General features: G+C 46.4%; 1 protein-coding gene across 1 annotated transcript in view; it reads right to left on the bottom strand.

Moving 5' to 3' along the window:
• Nucleotides 1-19,738, bottom strand: part of ORAI1 (ORAI calcium release-activated calcium modulator 1) — a 39,996-nt gene that overhangs the window by 13,529 nt on the left and 6,729 nt on the right. The window contains exon 2 of the mRNA XM_027566841.1: nucleotides 883-1,787. Within this exon, the coding sequence (XP_027422642.1) occupies nucleotides 883-1,188 (306 nt within the window). The 5' untranslated portion in view covers nucleotides 1,189-1,787. The remainder of the gene's footprint in view (nucleotides 1-882; nucleotides 1,788-19,738) is intronic.

The following is a 19,738-nucleotide window of genomic DNA, read 5'->3' as shown; positions in this document are numbered from 1 at the left end:
AGTGCTCTGCACTAAAAACCTTAGGGGAGTGGGGGCAGACCCCATCCTTCCAGGCTGAGGTCAGGAAGCTACTGTTCTGTAGCTGTCTTGGGAGACTCCAGGATTCCCAGCCTGAAGGCATCCTCTCAGCCACTTCTCAGCCCAACATGCAGCCTCACCTACCCCACCCCCCAGAGGCTGGTTCTCACTCCGACCCAGCACACAAGGAGGTGGGGGTGGGGTGGGGGCGGAGGGGGGAAACTAAGCCTACCCCCAACATCAAGAAAGAGCCCATTCAACGGGAACATGTCCCACCCTCCTCCCCCACACCCAGTGACTCAGTGACAAGTTTCTGGAGCAGAAACTGAGGGTGGGGAGTGGTTGTCAAACCCCCAGGCTGAGGCCCTCGGAAAATACAATAGGAGAAAGCGTATCAGGAAATCCCCTCTACTAGATAATAAAGGAAGCTGGCCAATTTCTTCTGGCCTCAAGTGTGGGGGCACTAGGAGATGGCTCAGGGGTCCTTCTCCTCCCAACCTCCTGACACCTGCTCCCAAAGAGATCAGACTACTTACGTCAGTTTCCCTTCCACTTCAACATGCCTGGGACTCTTACATCTACGTCGAGCATCCTGCTGTTTCTCCCTCCTCGCCACATCAAGCTTGCCCATCTGAGCCCCCCAACCCTGGACATTTGTATGATACCCAACCTCCCACTACGGGTGTCACTCTTATGTCCAGCATCTCTGGTCCTCCCAGCGTCCACGACAGCTTTCTCCCAGCTCTTCCCTTCACCCCCCGACCCTCTAGCCCTCCCCGCCAGCTCCCCTGTGCGCCCCGTCGGGGCTGTGGGAGGCAGCGGCCAGGACCTGAGAGGGGGCAGGGCAGGGCGGCCCGAGCTCACCATGGCGAAGCCGGAGAGCAGAGCCGAAGTCCGGCTGGAGGCTTTGAGCTTGGCGCGGCTCAAGTAGAGTTTGCGCCAGGACAGCGCCTGCATCGAGTGCTCGTTGAGGCTCATCACCTCGGAGTAACTTTGGCCGATCCAGTCCGGGTAGGTGACGGCGGGCGGCGGCGGCGGCGGCGGCGACCCCGGGGGCTCCCCGTCCCCGCTGCGGCGGCGGCTCCGGCGGCTGCCGCTGGTGCTGTTGCCGCCGCTGAGGGGAAGCTCGGGGCTGTTGCTGCTCGGGGGCGGGGCGGGCTCCGGATGCATGGAGCACGCTGCAAGGGCGCGGGCCGGCCCGGGCGCCTGCTAGGGCAGCGGCCCCCACCCCGCGCCGCACCTCCGCCTCCGCTTGAGGAAGCCGCCGCCTGGCCCCAGCGCGGGTCCGGCCTCAGCCGGCCGGCCGCCAAAAGCAAGTAGCTCGAAGAAGCGACTACAGCACAAACTTACAGGCCAGCCGTGGCGCTTGCAAAAGCCCGGGGCAGCAGAGACAAGAGCCTGCTCTCAAGCAAGCGTCCCGGATCCCCGGGCCCGGACCCTCGGCGAGCGACACGATTGGCCGCCGTCCGGACTAATTTGCATGCGCCCCGCCCATCTGAGGTGGGCGTGGTCATCGTAAGTCATGTGATTCGTCTCATCCGACGGTACCGCCTACAGTCCCTGGCCAGGCGCCGTCAGCGCCCGCGCCTCTTCCTGGAAGCGCTTCAGCCCCCGGGCCTCTCTCTGTTCCTGCTGCCGGCACCTCCCATCTCCGCAGCTGCTTTTATGGCCCTTCTCCCAGAGCTCGGACTCCTGGGTCGGGCCACCTGAATTCACCTCTGGTCGCCTCCTGAAGCCCGTTTCCTCCTTGGAATAAGGTGACTTAGGATCTGCAGGAAATAGCAAACTGTGATGTAGATAGAGTTCATTCATTCTGTGTATTGAGCGCCTCAGTTCAGTTCAGTTCAGTCGCTCAGTCGTGTCCGACTCTTTGCGACCCCATGAACTGCAGCACGCCAGCCCTGTCCATCACCAACTCCTGGAGTTTACTCAAACTCATGCCCATTGAGTCGGTGATGCCATCCAACCATCTCATCCGCTGTCGTCCCCTTCTCCTCCCGCCTTCAATCCTTCCCAGCATCAGGGTCTTTTCAGATGAGCCCGTTCTTCGCATCAGGTGGCCAAAGTGAGCGACTACTGGGTGCCATCACTGTTCTGGGCACTGAGGGTCGGGTGGTGAATCAAATGGACAAAATCCCCTGCCTTCGTGAAGCTTACATTCTAGTCTAGTAGCAGGGACACGCAAACACCAAGGAGTAAGCTATAATAGTTTAGAAGGTGGTAAGTGTATAGAAAAGTAAAGCAGATCAAAAAGAAAGAAAAGAAAGTAAAGCAGAGAAAGGGGGCACAGGTAGTGTGCAATGGCTTTTTTTTTTTTTTCCAGGGCTGAGATTTGTGGTATGTTTTGTCCAGTTCGTTCACTTACAGTTCACTATCCTCTGAAACAAGCTGGGATACAGGATAAGAAGCCCCTTCAGTACGTTTACTGTGCACCGATTAAGCGTTAGGCTGAGGGATTCCAAGAAAATAGTAACTTTCACGGAATCTTACAAATTAGTGAAGAGAATAGGCAGTCAACGAACAAAATAAGTTCACGTTTTTCTGACTTGGTCACTTTTGAGCTGAGACCTGAACCAGCAATGCAAAGAAGCAGGGACCTGCTTTCCTGGGGCGGAAGGGAATAGCAGATACAAAGACTCTGAAGCAACAATATCTGCCTGTTGGAACATTAGGAGGCCAATTTAGCTACAGAATAATAGAGGGGAGAGGTGAAGTGAGGCTAGAGTACTGAGGTAAGAACTGTTCCCTAGGGTATCAGCTCCAGGAGGGCAGGTACCGTCGCTGTCGATTTCACAACTCTAGCATCTAGAGGGTTGCTTGGCACACTGCTCAGTAAATATCTGTTGAATGAATAAGTGTGGGAGAGACAAGAATGAGTGAAACTTATAATTATCCCAGAGTCAAGTCACAAGCATGCAGCATTCCAGGTCAGCTATGTGAAATTTAACTCTTGTCACCACTAGAGGGCACCCCTCCATTCAGCCACATTATGGGATAGACCTGAAGGCCCCCTCCCAAAAGCCTCTGGAGTTCTTCCAGAGTCCTTTCTCTGTTTTTTATGAAGACCAGGGAACTTGGAATTTGAAATCTCATCCCACTGGGCTTGTTTCTTTGCTGGCCTTTGTACTTGTCACTTCTTTCACTTACCATCTGTGTCTCAGCTCAAATATCACCTCCAAAGAGGGCCCTTCCTTTTCTAAAGTAGGCCCCGTTTCATGTTATGTCACCTCACCCTGTTTTATTTCCCTGATAGTTCTGATCACTACAGTATCTGAAATCACCTAGTTTATTTATGTACTGACCTGTTTGTACCCCCGCCCCCCTCAACAAATGAGTGTGCGTTCAGTTGCTCAGTTGTATCTGACTCTTTGTGACACCATGAATTATAGACCCTCTGTCCATGAAATTTTCCAGGCAAGAATACTGGAGTGGGTTGCCATGCCCTCCTCCAGGGGATCTTCCCAACCCAGGGATCGAACCTTCGTTTCTTGTGTCTCCTGCATTGGCAGGTGGGTACTGGTTCCAAATTGGGGAAGGAGTATGTCAAGGCTGTATATTGTCACCCTGCTTATTTAACTTATATGCAGAGTACATCATGAAAAATGCTGGACTGGATGAAGCACAAGCTGGAATCAAGACTTCCGGGAGAAATATCAATAACCTCAGATATGCAGATGACACCACCCTTATGGCAGAAAATGGAGAAGAACTAAAAAGCCTCTTGATGAAAGTGAAAGAGGAGAGTGAAAAAGTCTGCTTAAAACTCAACAGTCAGAAAACTAAGATCATGGCATCCAGTCCCATCACTTCATGGGAAATAGATGGGGAAACAATGAGAGATGGGGAAACAGTGAGAGACTTTATTTTCCTGGGCTCCAAAATCACTGCAGATGGTGATTGCAGCCATGAAATTAAAAGATGCTTGCTCCTTGGAAGAAAAACTATGACCAACCTAGACAGCATATTAAAAAGCAGAGACATTACTTTGCCAACAAAGGTCTGTCTAGTCAAAGCTATGGTTTTTCCAGTAGTCATGTATGGATGTGAGCTTTGGACTATAATGAAAGCTGAGCACAAAAGAATCAATGCTTTTGGACTGTGGTGTTGGAGAAGACTCTTGAGAATCCCTTGGACAGCAAGGAGATCCAACCAGTTCATCCTAAAGGAAATCAGTCCTGAATATTCATTGGAAGGACTGATGCTGAAGCTGAAACTCCAATATTTTGGCCACCTGATGCGAAGAACTGACTCATTTGAAAAGACCCTGATGCTGGGAAAGATTGAAGGCAGGAGAAGGGGAAGACAGAGGACGAGATGGTTGGGTGGCCGTCACTGACTCAATGGACATTGAGTAAGCTTCAGGAGTTGCTGATGCACAGGGAAGCCTGGGGTGCTGCAATCCATGGGGTCGCAAAGAGTCGGACACGACTGAGCGACTGAACTGAACTGAACCATCTGGGAAGCTATCTGAGAGCAAAGTTCTCCTCTCTTTAAATTACTTCCTTATCACCCATGGCCTCTCATAGGAACTGGCACAACAGAGATTCCCAAGAGGAACAGGTTTAATGAAAAAGATAATGAGATGGTCTTGGTTCTAAGAGGCCCCCCCTCAGTTTTACAGGCCCCCTGGGGCCTGAGTGGGGGCCAGCAGGTCTGGAAGAGAAGAACCTTGAAGCAGGGAGGGAAGATTTGCTGACTAAGAAGGAACCAAAGGACTTGTCAGTGGCAGGTTGGCCGGGGGCTTTGGGGTAGGGATGGGGCCAGGTCTCCCACTCTAATTCTATGGAGTTTGAATCCCAGCGCCACATGCACAGTGCAAAAGAGAAGAAAAAAAAAATACTATCAAGACTTGGGTTGGTGGGTGGATGGGGTGGGCATCTGGGCAAACCCTGCTTCCTGTTTTAGAATCTTAGAGCCCTCAAGGGTCAGTGGTTAATCAATTTTCTCCCAAGTGGGCTGGTGGTAAAGAACCCACCTGCCAATGCTGGAGACATAAGAGATGCAGATTCGATCCCTAGGTTGGGAAGATCCCCTGGAGAAGGAAATGGCGACCCACTCCAGTATTCTTGCCATGGACAGAGGAGCCAGCAGGCTTCAGTCCCTGGGATCACAAACAGTCAGACATGACTGAAGCGACTGAGCTCACAGCACATTAGAGCTAGTTGGGGCCATAATATGCACCCCATTCCAAACCCCTCCTTAATAGCAACTGCTGCCCCAGAGAGAAAGCACCTTACCAAAGTATACCAAAGAAGCCAGTGGAGAATCCAACTTGGAACCCGGGCTGCCCATCCCAGCAGTGCCTCCAAGGACTATGTGTGGCTCCATCTAGTGGCTAGGGTGTGTGGGTGTGTTCTCAGCCTTTTGGACTTTTATCTGAAATAGCCAAACAGAATTTTTCAATCAACTCTGTATATGTAGGTATAGAGATCCAAGGGACTACTGGAACCTGCTTCACCACTGTGGCCAATGGATGGATACAGCCCAGGGCTGGCCAAAGATGGTATGAGCTACCTTGGGAGGCAGCAAACTCCCACATGGCATGGGGTAAAAAATAAAATAGCACTTAAACAGTACTTACCAATGACAGGGAACAACAGACTGGTTCCAAATAGGAAAAGGAGTATGTCAAGGCTGTATATTGTCACTCTGCTTATTTAACTTATATGCAGAGTACATCATGAGAAATGCTGGATGAAGTACAAGCTGGAATCAAGATTTCCAGGAGACATATCAATAACCTCAGATATGCAGATGACACCACCCTTATGGCAGAAAGTGAAGAAGAACTAAAGAGCCTCTTGATGAAAGTGAAAGAGGAGAGTGAAAAAGTTGGCTTAAAGCTCAACATTCAGAAAACTAAGATCATGGCATCCAGTCCCATCACTTCATGGGAAATAGATGGGGAAGCAGTGGAAACAGTGACAGACTTTATTTTTTGGGGCTCCAAAATCACTGCAGATGGTGACTGCAGCCATGAAATTAAAAGACACTTACTCCTTGGAAGGAAATTTATGACCAACTTAGATAGCATATTAAAAAGCAGAGACATTACTTTGCCAACAAAGGTCCATCTAGTCAAGGTATGGTTTTTCCAGTAGTCATGTATGGATGTGAGAGTTGGACTATCAATAAAGCTGAGTGCTGAAGAATTGATGCTTTTGAACTGTGGTGTTGGAAAAGATTCTTGAGAGTCCCTCGACTGCAAGGAGATCCAAGCAGTCCATCCTAAAGGAGATCAGTCCTGGGTGTTCATTGGAAGGACTGATGTTGAAACTGAAACTCTAATACTTTGGCCACCTGATGCGAAGGACTGACTCATTTGAAAATATCCTGATGCTGGGAAAGATTGAGGGTAGAGGAGAAGGGGACGACAGAGGATGAGATGGTTGGATGGCATCACCGACTCAATGGACATAAGTTTGGGTAAACTCCAGGAGTTGGTGATGGACAGGGAAGCCTGGTGTGCTGTGGTTCATGGGGTCACAAAGAGTCGGACACGACTGAGTGACTGAACGGAACTGAACCAATGACAGACACCATTCTAAATTATGTATTATTAGTTTATATATTATAAATAAATATGTAATATAATATATACTTAAATAACAGAGTAATTGATAATTTATTAAATATATTATCAACAACCTCAGACAAGCAGATACCACTCTAATGGCAGAAAGTGAAGAGGAAGCAAAGAGACTCTTGATGAAGGTGAAAGAGGAGAGTGAAAACTCAGTATCAAAAAACTAAGATCATGACATCGGGTGCCATCACTTCACGACAAATAGAAGGGCAAAAAGTGGAAGCAGTGACAGAGTTTATTTTCTTGGGCCCCAGAGTCACTGTGGAAGGTAACTGCAACCAAGAAATTAAAAGATGCTTGCTCCTTGGAAGAAACACTATAACAAACCTAGACAATGTATTAGAAAGCAGAGACAGTACTTTGCCAACAAAGGTCCATATAGTCAAAGCTATGGTTTTTCCAACAGTGAGAGTTGGACCATAAAGAAGGCTGAGCACAGAATTGATGCTTTTGAATTCTGCTGGAGAAGACTCTTGAAAGTCCCTTGGACTGCAAGATCAAACCAGTCAATCCCAAAGGAAATCAACCCTGAATATCCATTGAAAGGACTGTTGCTGAAGCTGAGTCTCCAATACTTTGGCCACCTAATGTGAAGAGCCAACTCATTGGAAAAGACCCTGATGCTGGGAAAGATTAAAGGCAAAAGGAGAAGAGGGCAGCAGAGGATGAGATGGTTAAATAGCATCACGGACTCAATAGACATCAATTTGAGCAAACACCAGGAGATAGTGGGGGCTTCCTTGGTGGTTCAGACGGTAAAGCACCTGTCTACAATGTGAGAGACCTGGGTTCGATCCCTAGGTTGGGAAGATTCCCTGGAGAAGGAAATGGCAACCCACTCCAGTACTCTTGCCTCGAAAACCCCATGGACGGAGGAGCTTGGTGCAGGCTATTATCCATGGGGTCACAAAGAGTCAGCCACAACTGAGCGACTTCACTTTCTTTCTTTCCCTGGTGGCTCAGACAGTAAAGAATCTGCCTGCAATGCTGGAGACCCAGGTTCAACTCCTGGGTTGGGAAGCGCCCCTGGAGAAGGGTATGGCACCCACTCCAGTATTCTTGCCTGAAGAATTCCATGGACAGAGGAGCCTGGTGAGGACCCCATGCATCCATGGGGTTGCAAAGAGTCAAGGCTGAGTGACTCACACACGGATACAGGAGATACTGGAGAAGAAAGGAGCCTGGTGTGCTGCTGTCCATGGGTTACTAAGAGTCGGAGTCACAACTTACTGACTGAACAACAACAAATATCTATATTATCTTATTTAATGTTTTAAAAATATGTTTAATGATTTTGTTATTATTTAGTGTATTGAATATATTAAATATTATATTGAACTAAAAAATTCCTTACATTTTCATATTAATATCACCATTTAAAAATTATAGTCTATTTACCATATTGTGTTGGTTTCAGGTGTATATCATCACTTTGTAGATGAAAAAAAAAAACGCACAGAAAGCTAGTAAGTAGTAGTACAGGACACTAAACTGAGTCGGTAAGTCTCTAGAATCTGGGGTTTAAGGACCACCAAAGTGACCCCTGCTTCTGCATCAGAATCTCCAGAGGTATTCTTTTTAAATGCAAGTTACTAAAACCTACCCAAGCAGTTTCCTTTTAGCAAGTTTTTTGGGTAAAGTTTGAGAACCACCACACTAGATAAGCTTCAGTTTTAAATACTTTTAGTCTTCTGCGGTGGTTAAGGTTGACTGTTCCCTTTGCCAGTCAGTTGCAGTGTGACCTTGTGCAAATTACTTAACCTCTCTGAGCAAACAATACTCTTAGCAAAAAGAAAGATTACAAATACCTATTCATGGACCCCGAGTCTGGACACCCAATCACCACCACCAGGCACATTTTTAGAAGGGGTAAATCTGATGCCCAGCTGAAGAGGAAATCCCTTGCCCCTTCCTGCCCAATAAGGCCATAAAGAATTCCCCACTTTCAGTTTGAAATAAGAGCATTTTGTCAGAGCCCATCATGGATGGTTGCTTCTATTTCCTTCCCCTATCTCTGCCTTACCTCTGACTACTCTTGAGGCTTGAAAGCCCTAAATTAATAATAATAAAAGAGCCATAATTTCTTGAGCTCCTGCCTTTATAGACCAGTGCTTCTATACCTCTGGTGATGGGAAGTACCCTCCTTCTGTACATTTTTTTTTTTCTTTCATTTTTTGGATGTGCCACTCAGCATGTGGGATCTTAGTTCTCCCACCAGGGGTTGAACCCATGCCCCCTGCATTGGAAGGTGAAGTCTTAACCACTGTACCACCAGGGAGGTTCCCTGTACAGTTATTTTTAATAGTTCAAAAGTTTTCCTTCTATGCATGTGACTCCCTCTAGGTGTCACACAGAATGTGTGAAATCCCTCTGCTGCCCACCCCTGGTGCCAGCTCCACAGGACATCAGGAAGGCGGCATTAGTGCGAGATCCTGGGGCTTTGAGAGTTAAAGAACTGGGTGACGGAAGGAAGCAGGGGACTGGATACAAAATTCAGATTTAGGGTTTGTGTTGATCTCAGAATGATCCTCGGCACCCGAAGCTCAGAGACCATGTGCAGGGGAGCCGCTACCCCACTTTCCCGCCCCTCAGGCCCTGACCTTTTAGGGCTCACTCTCCTCCCTGGTCAGAAGCCATCGCTGGGACTGTGTTTGTGCTCATGCCTTTTATGGTTAGTGCTTTTTGTGTCCTGGCTAAGAAATATTTGCCAGTCCCAAGCTCATAAAGATATTCACCTATGTTTTAAAACTTTAAAACACAAGAGTTTTAAAAAATCTTAGAGGGGACTTCCCTGATGGCACACTGGATAAGAATTCACCTGGCAGTGCAGGGGTTGATACAGGTTCAATTCCTGGTCCAGGAAGATCCCACATGCCACAGAGTAGCTAAGCCTGTGCGCGACAACTACGGAGTCCCTGATTCTTGAGCTCGTGCTCCCCAGCAAGCCATGATTAGAAGCCTGGGCAAAGCAACAATGAGTAGCCCCCACTCACCTCAACTATAGAAAGCCAGGGCAAAAGTAACAAAGACCCAGAGTAGCCTAAATAAATAAATAACAATTATTAAAACAAAAAAAAGCCTTGGGACTTCTCTGGTGGTCCAGTGGTTAAGACTCTGTGCTCCCAATGCAGAGGGCCTGAGTTTGATCCCAGGTCAGAGAACTAGATCCCACATACCACAAGCAAGATCCGGTGCAGCCAAATACATAAATATTAAAAAAAAAAAAAAAAGCCTTAGAGGAACTTCCCTGGGGGTTCAGTGGTTAACTCCATGCTCGCAATGCAGGGGGGACCAGGTTCAACCCATAGTCGGGGAACTAGAGCCTGCGTGCCAACACTGAAGATCCTGCGTGCTGCAATTAGGTCAGCCACAACCAAATAAATTTTTTTTTAAAAAGTTTTAAAAGATAAGAAGCAAGTTCCCCATTGAAACGCATGGACCATTCTGTCAAAAATCAAACGATTATATGTGAATGTCTGTTTCTGGATTCTCTATTCTATTCCATTGCTCTATTTTCTAATATGCCAGAATACACTCTCTTGATTACCTTTAAAATAAGTGTTGAAGTTAGATAGGTTAAGTCTTTCAACTTTGTCCTACTTTTTCAAAATGGGTTTGGCTATATTAGTTGCTTTACATCTTGCTGTATATTTTGGGGTAGAATGTTGGGATACGTTTGGAATACAAACATGACTTGGAAGTTACCGCAGTCTCTTAAAGGGGTGGGGTCTTCCCGGAAATCTAGCATCCTCCATTAGAAAAAGAGGAGTGGGAGTTCCCTGGAGGCCCAGTGGTTAGGACTCAGTGCTTTCACTGCCATGGTCCTGGGTTCAATCCCTGGCCTGGGAAAGAAGATGCTGCAAGCTTCTCAGAGCCACCAAAAATAGGAAAATGGACCGAGGCCACACTGTAGAGACAGAGCACCTGCATCAAGGACTGTTATGAGTTAAATTATGTCCCTCCCCCCAACAAAAGAGATGTTTAAGTTCCAACTCCCAGTACGTCCGAGCATTATCTGATTTAAAAACAGGGTCTTTATAGAAGCAACCAAGTTAAAATGAGATCATTTAAGTACAGTAAGCCCTGATCCAGTATGATGTGTGCTTATAAAAAGAGGAGATTTAGACACACAGAGTCTCAGAGAAAAAATGATATGAAGAGACACAGGGTGAAGATGGCCATCTACAAGCCAGGGAGTGTTTGAGACTTCCAAAAGCTGGGAGAGAGGCTTGGGTCAGATCTTTCCGTGGAGACTTCAGAGGGATCATGGTCTTCCTGATACCTTGATTTCAGACTTCTGGCCTCCCAAAATGTGAGGCGATAAATTTCTGTGTTCTTGGCTGTCCAGTTTGTGATAGTTTGTTATAGCAGCCCTGTGTGTCTGTGTTAGTCACTCAGTTATGTCCAACTCTTTGCAAACCCATGAACTGTAGCCCACCAGGCTCCTCTGTCCATGGGATTCTCCAGGCAAGAGTACTATAGTGGGTAGCCATTCCCTTTTCCAGGGGATCTTCCTGACCTAGGGGCTGAACCCGGGCCTCCCGCATTGGAGGCAGATTCTTTACCATCTGAGCCACCATGGAAGCCCCTACACTAGGAAAGCTCATATATGTACCCTGGACTGAGATGAGGAGGGATCTTCAGTCACCCAAGGGACTTGAGTCCTAATGGGTTTATCATGGGGCTGCAAGTGTGTTCAAGATATCAGCAGAGGGACTTCCCTGCTGGTCCAGTGGCTAGGAATCCATGATCCCAGTGCAGGGCACCCAGGTTCAATCCCTGGTCAGGGAACTAGATCTCACATGCTGCAACTAAGATCCAGCACAGCCAAATAAATTAAAAACAACAACAAAAAGATGTCAGCAGAGATTAGAGAAAGTCACATGGGTTTAGGAGTCCCTTGATGTGAATCCCAGCTTTGTCAGTTTATAACTGTACCCCTTTGGGCAAGCAACTCAACCTGAGCCCCACCTGTCAAATGGGGATAGTAATTAATGGAATTTGGCAGAAAGGGTTGCTATGAGTGTTCCACGAAAGAACATTTGACTGGCAATCAGCATAATGCTCAACAAACAGTGGTTACTATTTTTCGTTTTGTGGGATGTCCTGTGCTCAAGGAAAGAGGATTGTGTCATTCCAAACCAGATGAATTGGCTAGATGGTGAGTATTCACGAAAGGTAGAACATCAGTGAGAATCCAAGCAGGAGAAGCAGACACTAGAATAGGAGAATGTATGCATTTGCTTCCTAGGTAATGGAAGAACCATGGAAGCGGGCAAACAGGGGAGGGTGAAGAACCTACAGATTAGCAACTGCAGGAAGGCCAGGACCACCCCTGGAGTTGGATGGACCGAGGCAGGGGTGGTGTTTCTGGTACCCAGGAAGGACTGGACTCCCCAGGTGGAAGCTGGACCCACAGTGGCACTGTCTGGTGGGAGGTAGAGACACAGGAAATGCAGCTGCTCCTGGAACTATTTCCGGAGACAGAGAGAGGGAGAAAAACCTTGGCTTCTCCCTTCTTCCCGCCTACTAGGCTCCTATCACTGCCTCCCATTGGTCGATCTATAAAGGAAGTCAGCTCTTTTGGCAGCCTGCAGAGGTTGGCATCCGAGTGATACAGAGCTAAGCAGAGGAAGGGCAAGGAATGGATTTGAAGGCAAACAAGCCCAGGCCCAACACTGGGGAGCTGGAGTTATATTTAATCTCTCTAAGTCTCAGATTCACCATCTAGAAAATAGGGATAATAATATGTATGATTATCTACTCACAACATTGCTGTCTGCATTAAACAAGGTATCAACAGTTTCCTGATGGTCCAGTGGCTAAAACTCCGAGCTCCCAATTCAGGGTCCCAGGTTCGATCCCTGGTCAGGGAACTAGATCCCTCTTGCTGCAACTAAGAGTTTGCATGCTGGGACTTCCCTGGAGGTCCAGTGATTAAGATTTTACCTTCCAGTGCAGGGGTGTGGGTTCAATTCCTGGTCAGAGAACTAATCTCACATGCCTTGGGGCCAAAAATAAAATAAAATGAAAAAGCAATATTGTAATAAATTCGATAAAGACAAAACAAATGGTCCACAACAAAAACCTTAAAAAAAAAAAGTTCGCACATGCCACAGTGAAGATGGAAGATCCTGCGTGCTGCAACCAAGACCTGGTGCAAACAAACAAATATATATTAAAAAAAAAAAAATCCCAAGACAACACATACAAACAGTTGAACCCGGAGCCCAGCATAGAGTAGGGAGCAGCCTGTAAATGTGAATGAATTGTCTAGTTAAGTGTTTTCTGCTCAGAGGATGAAAGAAAGGAGGAGGACAGAGGTCTGGGAAGAAACTCAAGGTACGAGAGTCGTGCTAGTGTTAGTGATATTTTTATCTTGCAGATTTGTCCATCTGTCATCTCTCCATTCTAAGCTGGTGACTGTCAGTCTCCTTTTAGAAACCCTGAGTCAGGGCTCCCCCACCGAGTTCAGGGTAGAGTCTCCACTAGCCTTCAGACGGACTTCAATCCACTCAATTTTTAGCTGGTGTCTGCCTCCTCCAACTGTTGCCAGACTTTCCTCGCCTCCCCCAGCCTGGGGGCTGAGCTGTTTCCAGGATCTCTCTTTGTATAATTAAAAAGAAAAATAGAACAGCCGATGTTGCCAAACACGTATTTAAAGTGACACCCTGGGTTCAGGGAGTGAAAAATAAAAACCTTTAAGGTTTAGATTAAAAGTCTCCATGCCCAGCTGTCTCCTGACCTTGGAATTTCTCCTCAGCCTGGCCGCCTTTAATCCGCTGCCCTGGCTTGTAAAAGCCTTTTAGACTGAGGGCATTTATTTCCCAGAGAACTATTCCAGCCTAATCACATAAAAATGCCCAGCATCCCAGGAGCAGACTGTCAAGTGCAATGTGGTTCTGTGGTTCTCTCCAGAGGCCCTGGAGAAGGGGAAATTGGGGTGCTGATCATCCTAGGAGTCACCCCTGGGTCCTTGCTTCCCCTTGCCTTTTTCCCACCACATACAATTCATCAGGAAACCCACATTTTCTTAAAATCTCAGCTCTTGTGGCCGGCATCGCCTCTTCCATCTTAACCAGGCTACCATCATTGCCTGCCGAGAGGTCTGCAGTAAACTGCTCCCTGATGTCTCTGCTTTTAAAGCCATTCTGTAACAGCAACTAGCAAAATTTTTTTAAAAACAAATCTGAGAGCCTTCTCTGGTGGTCCAGTGGTTAAGATTTTGCCTTCCAGTGCAGGGGCTATGGGGTTCAATTCCTGGTTTGGGAACTAAGATCCCACATCTGTGCAGCAAAGAAAAAAAAAAAAAGAGCATTTGAGTGATGATGGAATGCAAGGCAATGTACGTTTATCAAATATCTACTGTATACCAGCTGCCCCAAATCAGTGCCTGCGTAGACAGTCGTTCAATAAATGCCTGAATCAATGAATGCCCTCAAGAAACCCCCAGTCTTCCTGCTAAAATGCCTATAAATAAATAACTCTAACATGGAAAGATAAGGCTATTATGTGGGTGTGTTCAGAGTGCAAAGGGGCCCCTTATCACCTTGTACTTGTGGGTACCTTTACCAGTCTTACCTTCTCACCTGGGAACTAGCTTTTTGAAGGTCAGGTGGACTCACCCATCACTCACTCGCCTGTCCATCTCCTGGGCACCCAGGAAGTACTCTGCCTGTCCTGTGTGTTCAGTCATCGCCTCTTGTCTGATTACTGCTGATCCTCTACTGACAGTTGTTCCTTTATTCAGCAAGAGGGCAGCAGCTGGAGGCCCCTGACAGGTTACCCACCCTCCTATTTGACCTGACTTTTCCAGTTATCAGTGAAGGATTTGGTCTCCTTCCTTGGTATAACTCCTTGCATGGACTTCTATATAAATCTACTTATAAAAATTCACGCAGTGGGTAGAAATTGTTAAAGATTCAAATCCTCACCATAGTCACAAGGCTTTGCCTGATCTGCCACTTTCCATCCCTCCTTCTTTCCCCCCTTTTAAAAAAATAGGGGTTAAATATATATATAATTTACCATTTTAATCATTTTAAAGCATACAGTTCTGTGGCATTAAGTACATTCACACTTATGCCCCCATCAACATGCTTCTCTTCTTTTTAAATAATAATTTCAGATGTCACTATTGGGACTTGCCTGGTGGTTCAGTGGCTAAGACTCCAAGCTCCTAATGAAGGGGGCCTGGGTTCAATCCCTGATCAGCGGACTAGATCCCCCATGCTGCAAATAAAGATCCCACATGTCGCAGATAAGATCTGGCACAGCCAAATAAATAAAATTTTATTAAAATAAGTCACTCTTTACTCATAATTTTTTTAATTGGGATCTTACATTTAATGATTGGTTCATTTAGAACATTTATAATGTACAAAGATAGCTTTTATAATGTACCATTTTGTTAAGAAATAGTTAATATGGGAATTGCCTGGTGGTCCAGTGGTTAAGACTCTCTATGCAGAGGGCCTGGGTTCAATCCCTTGTCAGGGAACTAGATCCCAGGTGCTGCAAATAAGAATCAGCACAGCCAAATAAATACTTTTTAAAAAAAACTGTGCAGTCTACTACAACTGGAACAATACAAAGATTGGCATGGCGCCTACACAAGGATAATGACATGCGTATCTGTGAAGTGTACCATTAAAAAAGGAGAGAAAGGAAAAACACCAGCAAAAAGAACCCTAACATTACTAGCATTTCTCTTTGAAATTCTCATCTGCCCAACCCAGTCTCCTCCTCCTTCCCGAAGTAACTACTTTTCTCAGTTTGGCCTTTATCCTTTATGTGTTCCATTGCTTTTTATATACATTGTTACTTTGGCCCATTTCTGAAATTTATACAAAGTTCAGAACTTTAGCTTGTGCCTACTTACGCAACTTGTCATGTGATTCAATATTTTCTGGTCAGAGTCATCTTGTAGACACAAGGAGCGCTCTAGGCCAATTTTTTTTCACTGCTGCGTAGATTCCACCTTACAAGGTGCCCGTCATAGGCTTTTTCAGAGCCCTTAACCGCCTATCTTGGGTGATTTCCTTTTGCCATTTTTTTCATCCTAACCACTGATTACCATATTGACTGATTTTGTGGGGCTTGGGCCAAACAGCCTCTATCTGGGGCTTTCCTGTGTGATACTGAGGGCCTCCTAGGTGCTCACACATAGGTAATCTTGAAGAAGGAGGGTGTTTACACCCCAGTGGGGCAAACCTTTGATCAGGAGCTAGGAGATAATTCCTCTCCCTTCTTTCCCCAGAACTGTCCTGAGTTGCCACGGTAACTATGGCCTCTCCTTGGTACCCTCATTTGACTCTTTCCCTGTCTCACTTCTTTTCTGCACTCTTTCTCCTTGGGAATGCGCTCCCCAACAAAGTAGACTTTTGATTCAGACTCTGTTTATTGAGGAACCCAAGAAAGACATACCTGCAATGTGTCCACTCCCCTGTCGATGAACATGAGTTGTTCCAAGTTCTCCAAGATTGCATACAATGCGGGTGAGGTTACCATCCTTGATCATACTTCCTGGTGCACTTGTGTCTGTTTCTCTAGAATCTTCCCAGCATGGAACTGCAGGATCATAGGCTACCCAATCCTTCAGTTTTGTCGGATATTGCCCAGTTCTTTTTTTTTTTTTTTCAAAGATTTTTATTTATTTGGCTGTGCCGGGTCTTAGTTGAGGCATGTGACATTTTAGTTTCCTTACCACGGATCAAACCCGGGCCCCGTGCAATGGGAGCTCAGAGTCTTAGCCACTGGACCACCAGGAAAGCCCCTCAATTCGTTCTTGAAGTGCCTACTTATTTTTCCAGTTTATTTCATCCCTAACCCCCATCCTCAGCTCACTACATTTGGGTCATACGGGCCTTTTTTCAGTTCCTTTACCATATGTACTCCCCCATCACGAGGACTTTGCATCTGCTATTTTTCTCTGCTGAGAACACTTCCCCCACACTCAGCCTAACTCTTGCCTCAGAGCTCAGTTCTGTGCCTCACTTTCTTGGAACAGCTCCCTAACTTCCTTCCCAACCCCAAGCCAGGTCAACCCCCTTCTCCCCCAACATATATTATACATCTCAAGCCTCATATACTGCTCTGCTGTGACCCACTTATCAGTTGTGATGTTCCCTCTGTCTGTGCAACTGTTGCTACAATCTCCCTTTTGCTAAGTTTCACTAGTCTGAAAGTCATGACCACCATGTTTATTTCAGCTCACTACTCGAGCTCCAGCACCCAACCCCATACCTGGCACACACTAGGCAATTGATATTACTGTTTTTTTTCCTTTCTTGAATATTTATGTACTTATTTGGCTTCGCTGGGTCTTAGTTGCAGCACTTGAGATCTTTAGCTGTGGCATGTGGGATCTAGTTCCCTGAGCAGGGATCGAACCTGGGCTCCCTGCATTGGGAGGGCTGAGTCTTAGCCACTGGACCACCAGGTAAGTTCCGATTATTATTCTAATAGATATTCTTTGTTCTCACTCATGTTGGAGCTCAGTGTGTAAAATTTTCAGCATGTTTTAACATTATTTGCCATCTGCTGCTGCTGCTGCTGCTAAGTCACTTCAGTTGTGTCCGACTCTGTGCGACCCCATAGACGGCAGCCCACCAGGCCCCGCTGTCCCTGGGATTCTCCAGGCAAGAACACTGGAGTGGGTTGCCATTTCCTTCTCCAATGCACAAAAGTGAAAGTGAAGTTGCTCAGAAGGCAATGGCGACCAACTCCAGTACTCTTGCCTGGAAAATCCCAGGGACGGAGCCGCCTGGTAGGCTGAAGTCCATGGGGTCGCTAAGACTTGGATACGACTGAGCGACTTCACTTTCACTTTTCACTTCCATGCATTGGAGAAGGAAATGGCAACTCACTCCAAGGTTCTTGCCTGGAGAATCCCAGGGACGGGGGAGCCTGGTGGCTGCCGTCTATGGGGTCGCAGAGTCGGACACGACTGAAGTGACTTAGCATAGCGCAGCATAGGATCTCTTAGAGCCCTTGCATCTTCTTCAAAGAGGTACACTTTAAGGTTTAGTTGCTCAAGCTGAAAATAGACATATTGTGGAGTTTGCTGAATTCATTCGTTCAACAAATGTTTGGTAGGTATATTTTATGAGCCAAGCCATAAGGGCTGAGGATAAGCAGTGAGTAATACCAAGGTCAGTTGCAGCGACTTCCTTCTTTTTTGGGGGGTGGAGGTGGGTTATTAAATTTATTACAATTTATTAGACTGCTAAATTAGATAAACTGGTGACTGTAAAACAGGGTCATAAACCCATAACCTTTGGGTTCCACTAGACAGACATTATTTGCATTTCTTTATTTTTTTATTGGAGTATAGTTAGTTTCTGCTATACAGCAAAGTGAATCAGTTATATATATATATATATATATATATATATACATATGCATGGGTGCTCAGTCGCTTTAGTCATGTCCTACTCTTTGCAACCCTATAGACTGTAGCCCACCAGGTTCCTCTGTCCCTGGGATTCTCCAGGCAAGAATACTGGAATGGGTTGCCATCTTCTTCTCCGGGGGATCTTCCTGACCCGGGACTCGAACCCATGTTTGCTGCATTGGCAGGCTGAGTCTTTACCATTGAGGCACCAGGGAAGCCCATACACATACATATATCCACACTCTTTTGGATTTCCTTCCCATTTAGGTCACCGCAGAGCACTGAGTAGAGTTCCTTGTGCTATTACAGAAGGTTCTCATTCAAGAGACTTCTGAAAGAAGAGACTTCTTTCAGTGAGACAGACAGTAGACCATTAATACATGAGCAGAATATTATAATCGTGAGAAGTGTTCTGGATGAGAAAGGCTTTGTGTTAAGGTAAGCTGGGCCAACTCACCTGCTCTCGGTTTGCAACTGGTGAGATCTCTCTCTTCAGGTTGAGGCTAAGAGCCAACGGTCCATCTTGTTTCCGACCATCCTAACGTCACTGGCATGAAAGATCTGCTTTCAGCCATGAGTAGGACTTCCCTGGTGGCACTAGTGGTAAAGAACGTGCTTGCCAATGCAGAAGACTTAAGAGACGAGGGTTCAAAATCCCCGGGTGGGGAAAAACCCCTGAAGTAGGAAATGGCAACCCGCTCCAGTATTCTCTTGAAAATTCCATGGACAGAGGAGCCTGGCAGGGCCACAATCCATGGAGTTGCAAACGAGTTGGACAAGACTGAGCACAGCACAGGAGCAATAAATAGTTGTTGCTGGGTGAGGAGGAGTGTTTCCTATAAAGTCCACCCTGTGGATGAATGTAGGAGGCACTCAGTGAAGAACTGGTGAATTACTGAATGCCATTTCAAGTACAGTTAAAAAGCCACTGATTCCATCTGCAAAGAGTGGTATACTATGGATCGCTAGGAAAAGAGAAGATCTTGGCACTTTCATTCCTAGCTTTCTGGAAGACGAAGAATTTGGGGACTTGGAGAGGCATGTAAGGGATGATGGACTTCCATTAAACACTATTTTAGAGTAGGTGCTGGCACTGTGCCTTTAAGATACATCAATGAATGAGGGAAGAGAAGCCATCTAGTCTGATTCCAGGAGAATAAATAAGAACTATTATATTACAAATAAGAGGAGGAGTGCTGCCAGGAGAGAGAGCTCTGAGCAGAGGAAGCGGCATAGGCAAAGGTCAGGAGGAGAGAAAGCAGGTTTATTCAAAGAATTCAAAGTAGTTTGGTGTGTTCAGACTTTGAAGGAGACCTACTGGGGAGAGAAAGTATGTTGGAGAGAAAACCAGGGCTGATGCCTTCATCTCAGGCTGCCTTCCTCTTGGGGGAAAACTAAATTTCTTCTTTTTTAAAAAAATCTTTATTTGGCTGCATTGGGTCTTAGTTGCAGCACACAGGATCTTCACTGGGGCCTGCGGAATCCTTTCAGTTGTAGCAGGCAAGGTCTAGTTCCCTGACCAGGGATGGAATCCTGGCCCCCTACAATGGTAGCACAGAGTCTTAGCCACTGGACCAGTAGGGAAGTCCCCAAACTAAATCTCTTGATTCCACAACTAGTTAGAGTTATGAAGTCCGGGTGGTTGCTTTCATTTTAATGAAGACACAAGGTTTACTGACCACTCTGTTCCAGAACACTGGCTCATTCAATCATCATACGAATTCTTCAACATTTGGTAT

This window comes from Bos indicus x Bos taurus, chromosome 17 (assembly GCF_003369695.1).
Source record: "Bos indicus x Bos taurus breed Angus x Brahman F1 hybrid chromosome 17, Bos_hybrid_MaternalHap_v2.0, whole genome shotgun sequence".
Taxonomy (NCBI): domain Eukaryota; kingdom Metazoa; phylum Chordata; class Mammalia; order Artiodactyla; family Bovidae; genus Bos; species Bos indicus x Bos taurus.
The sequence above is the reverse complement of the archived record's forward strand: the minus strand, read 5'-3'. Positions and strand labels throughout refer to the sequence as shown.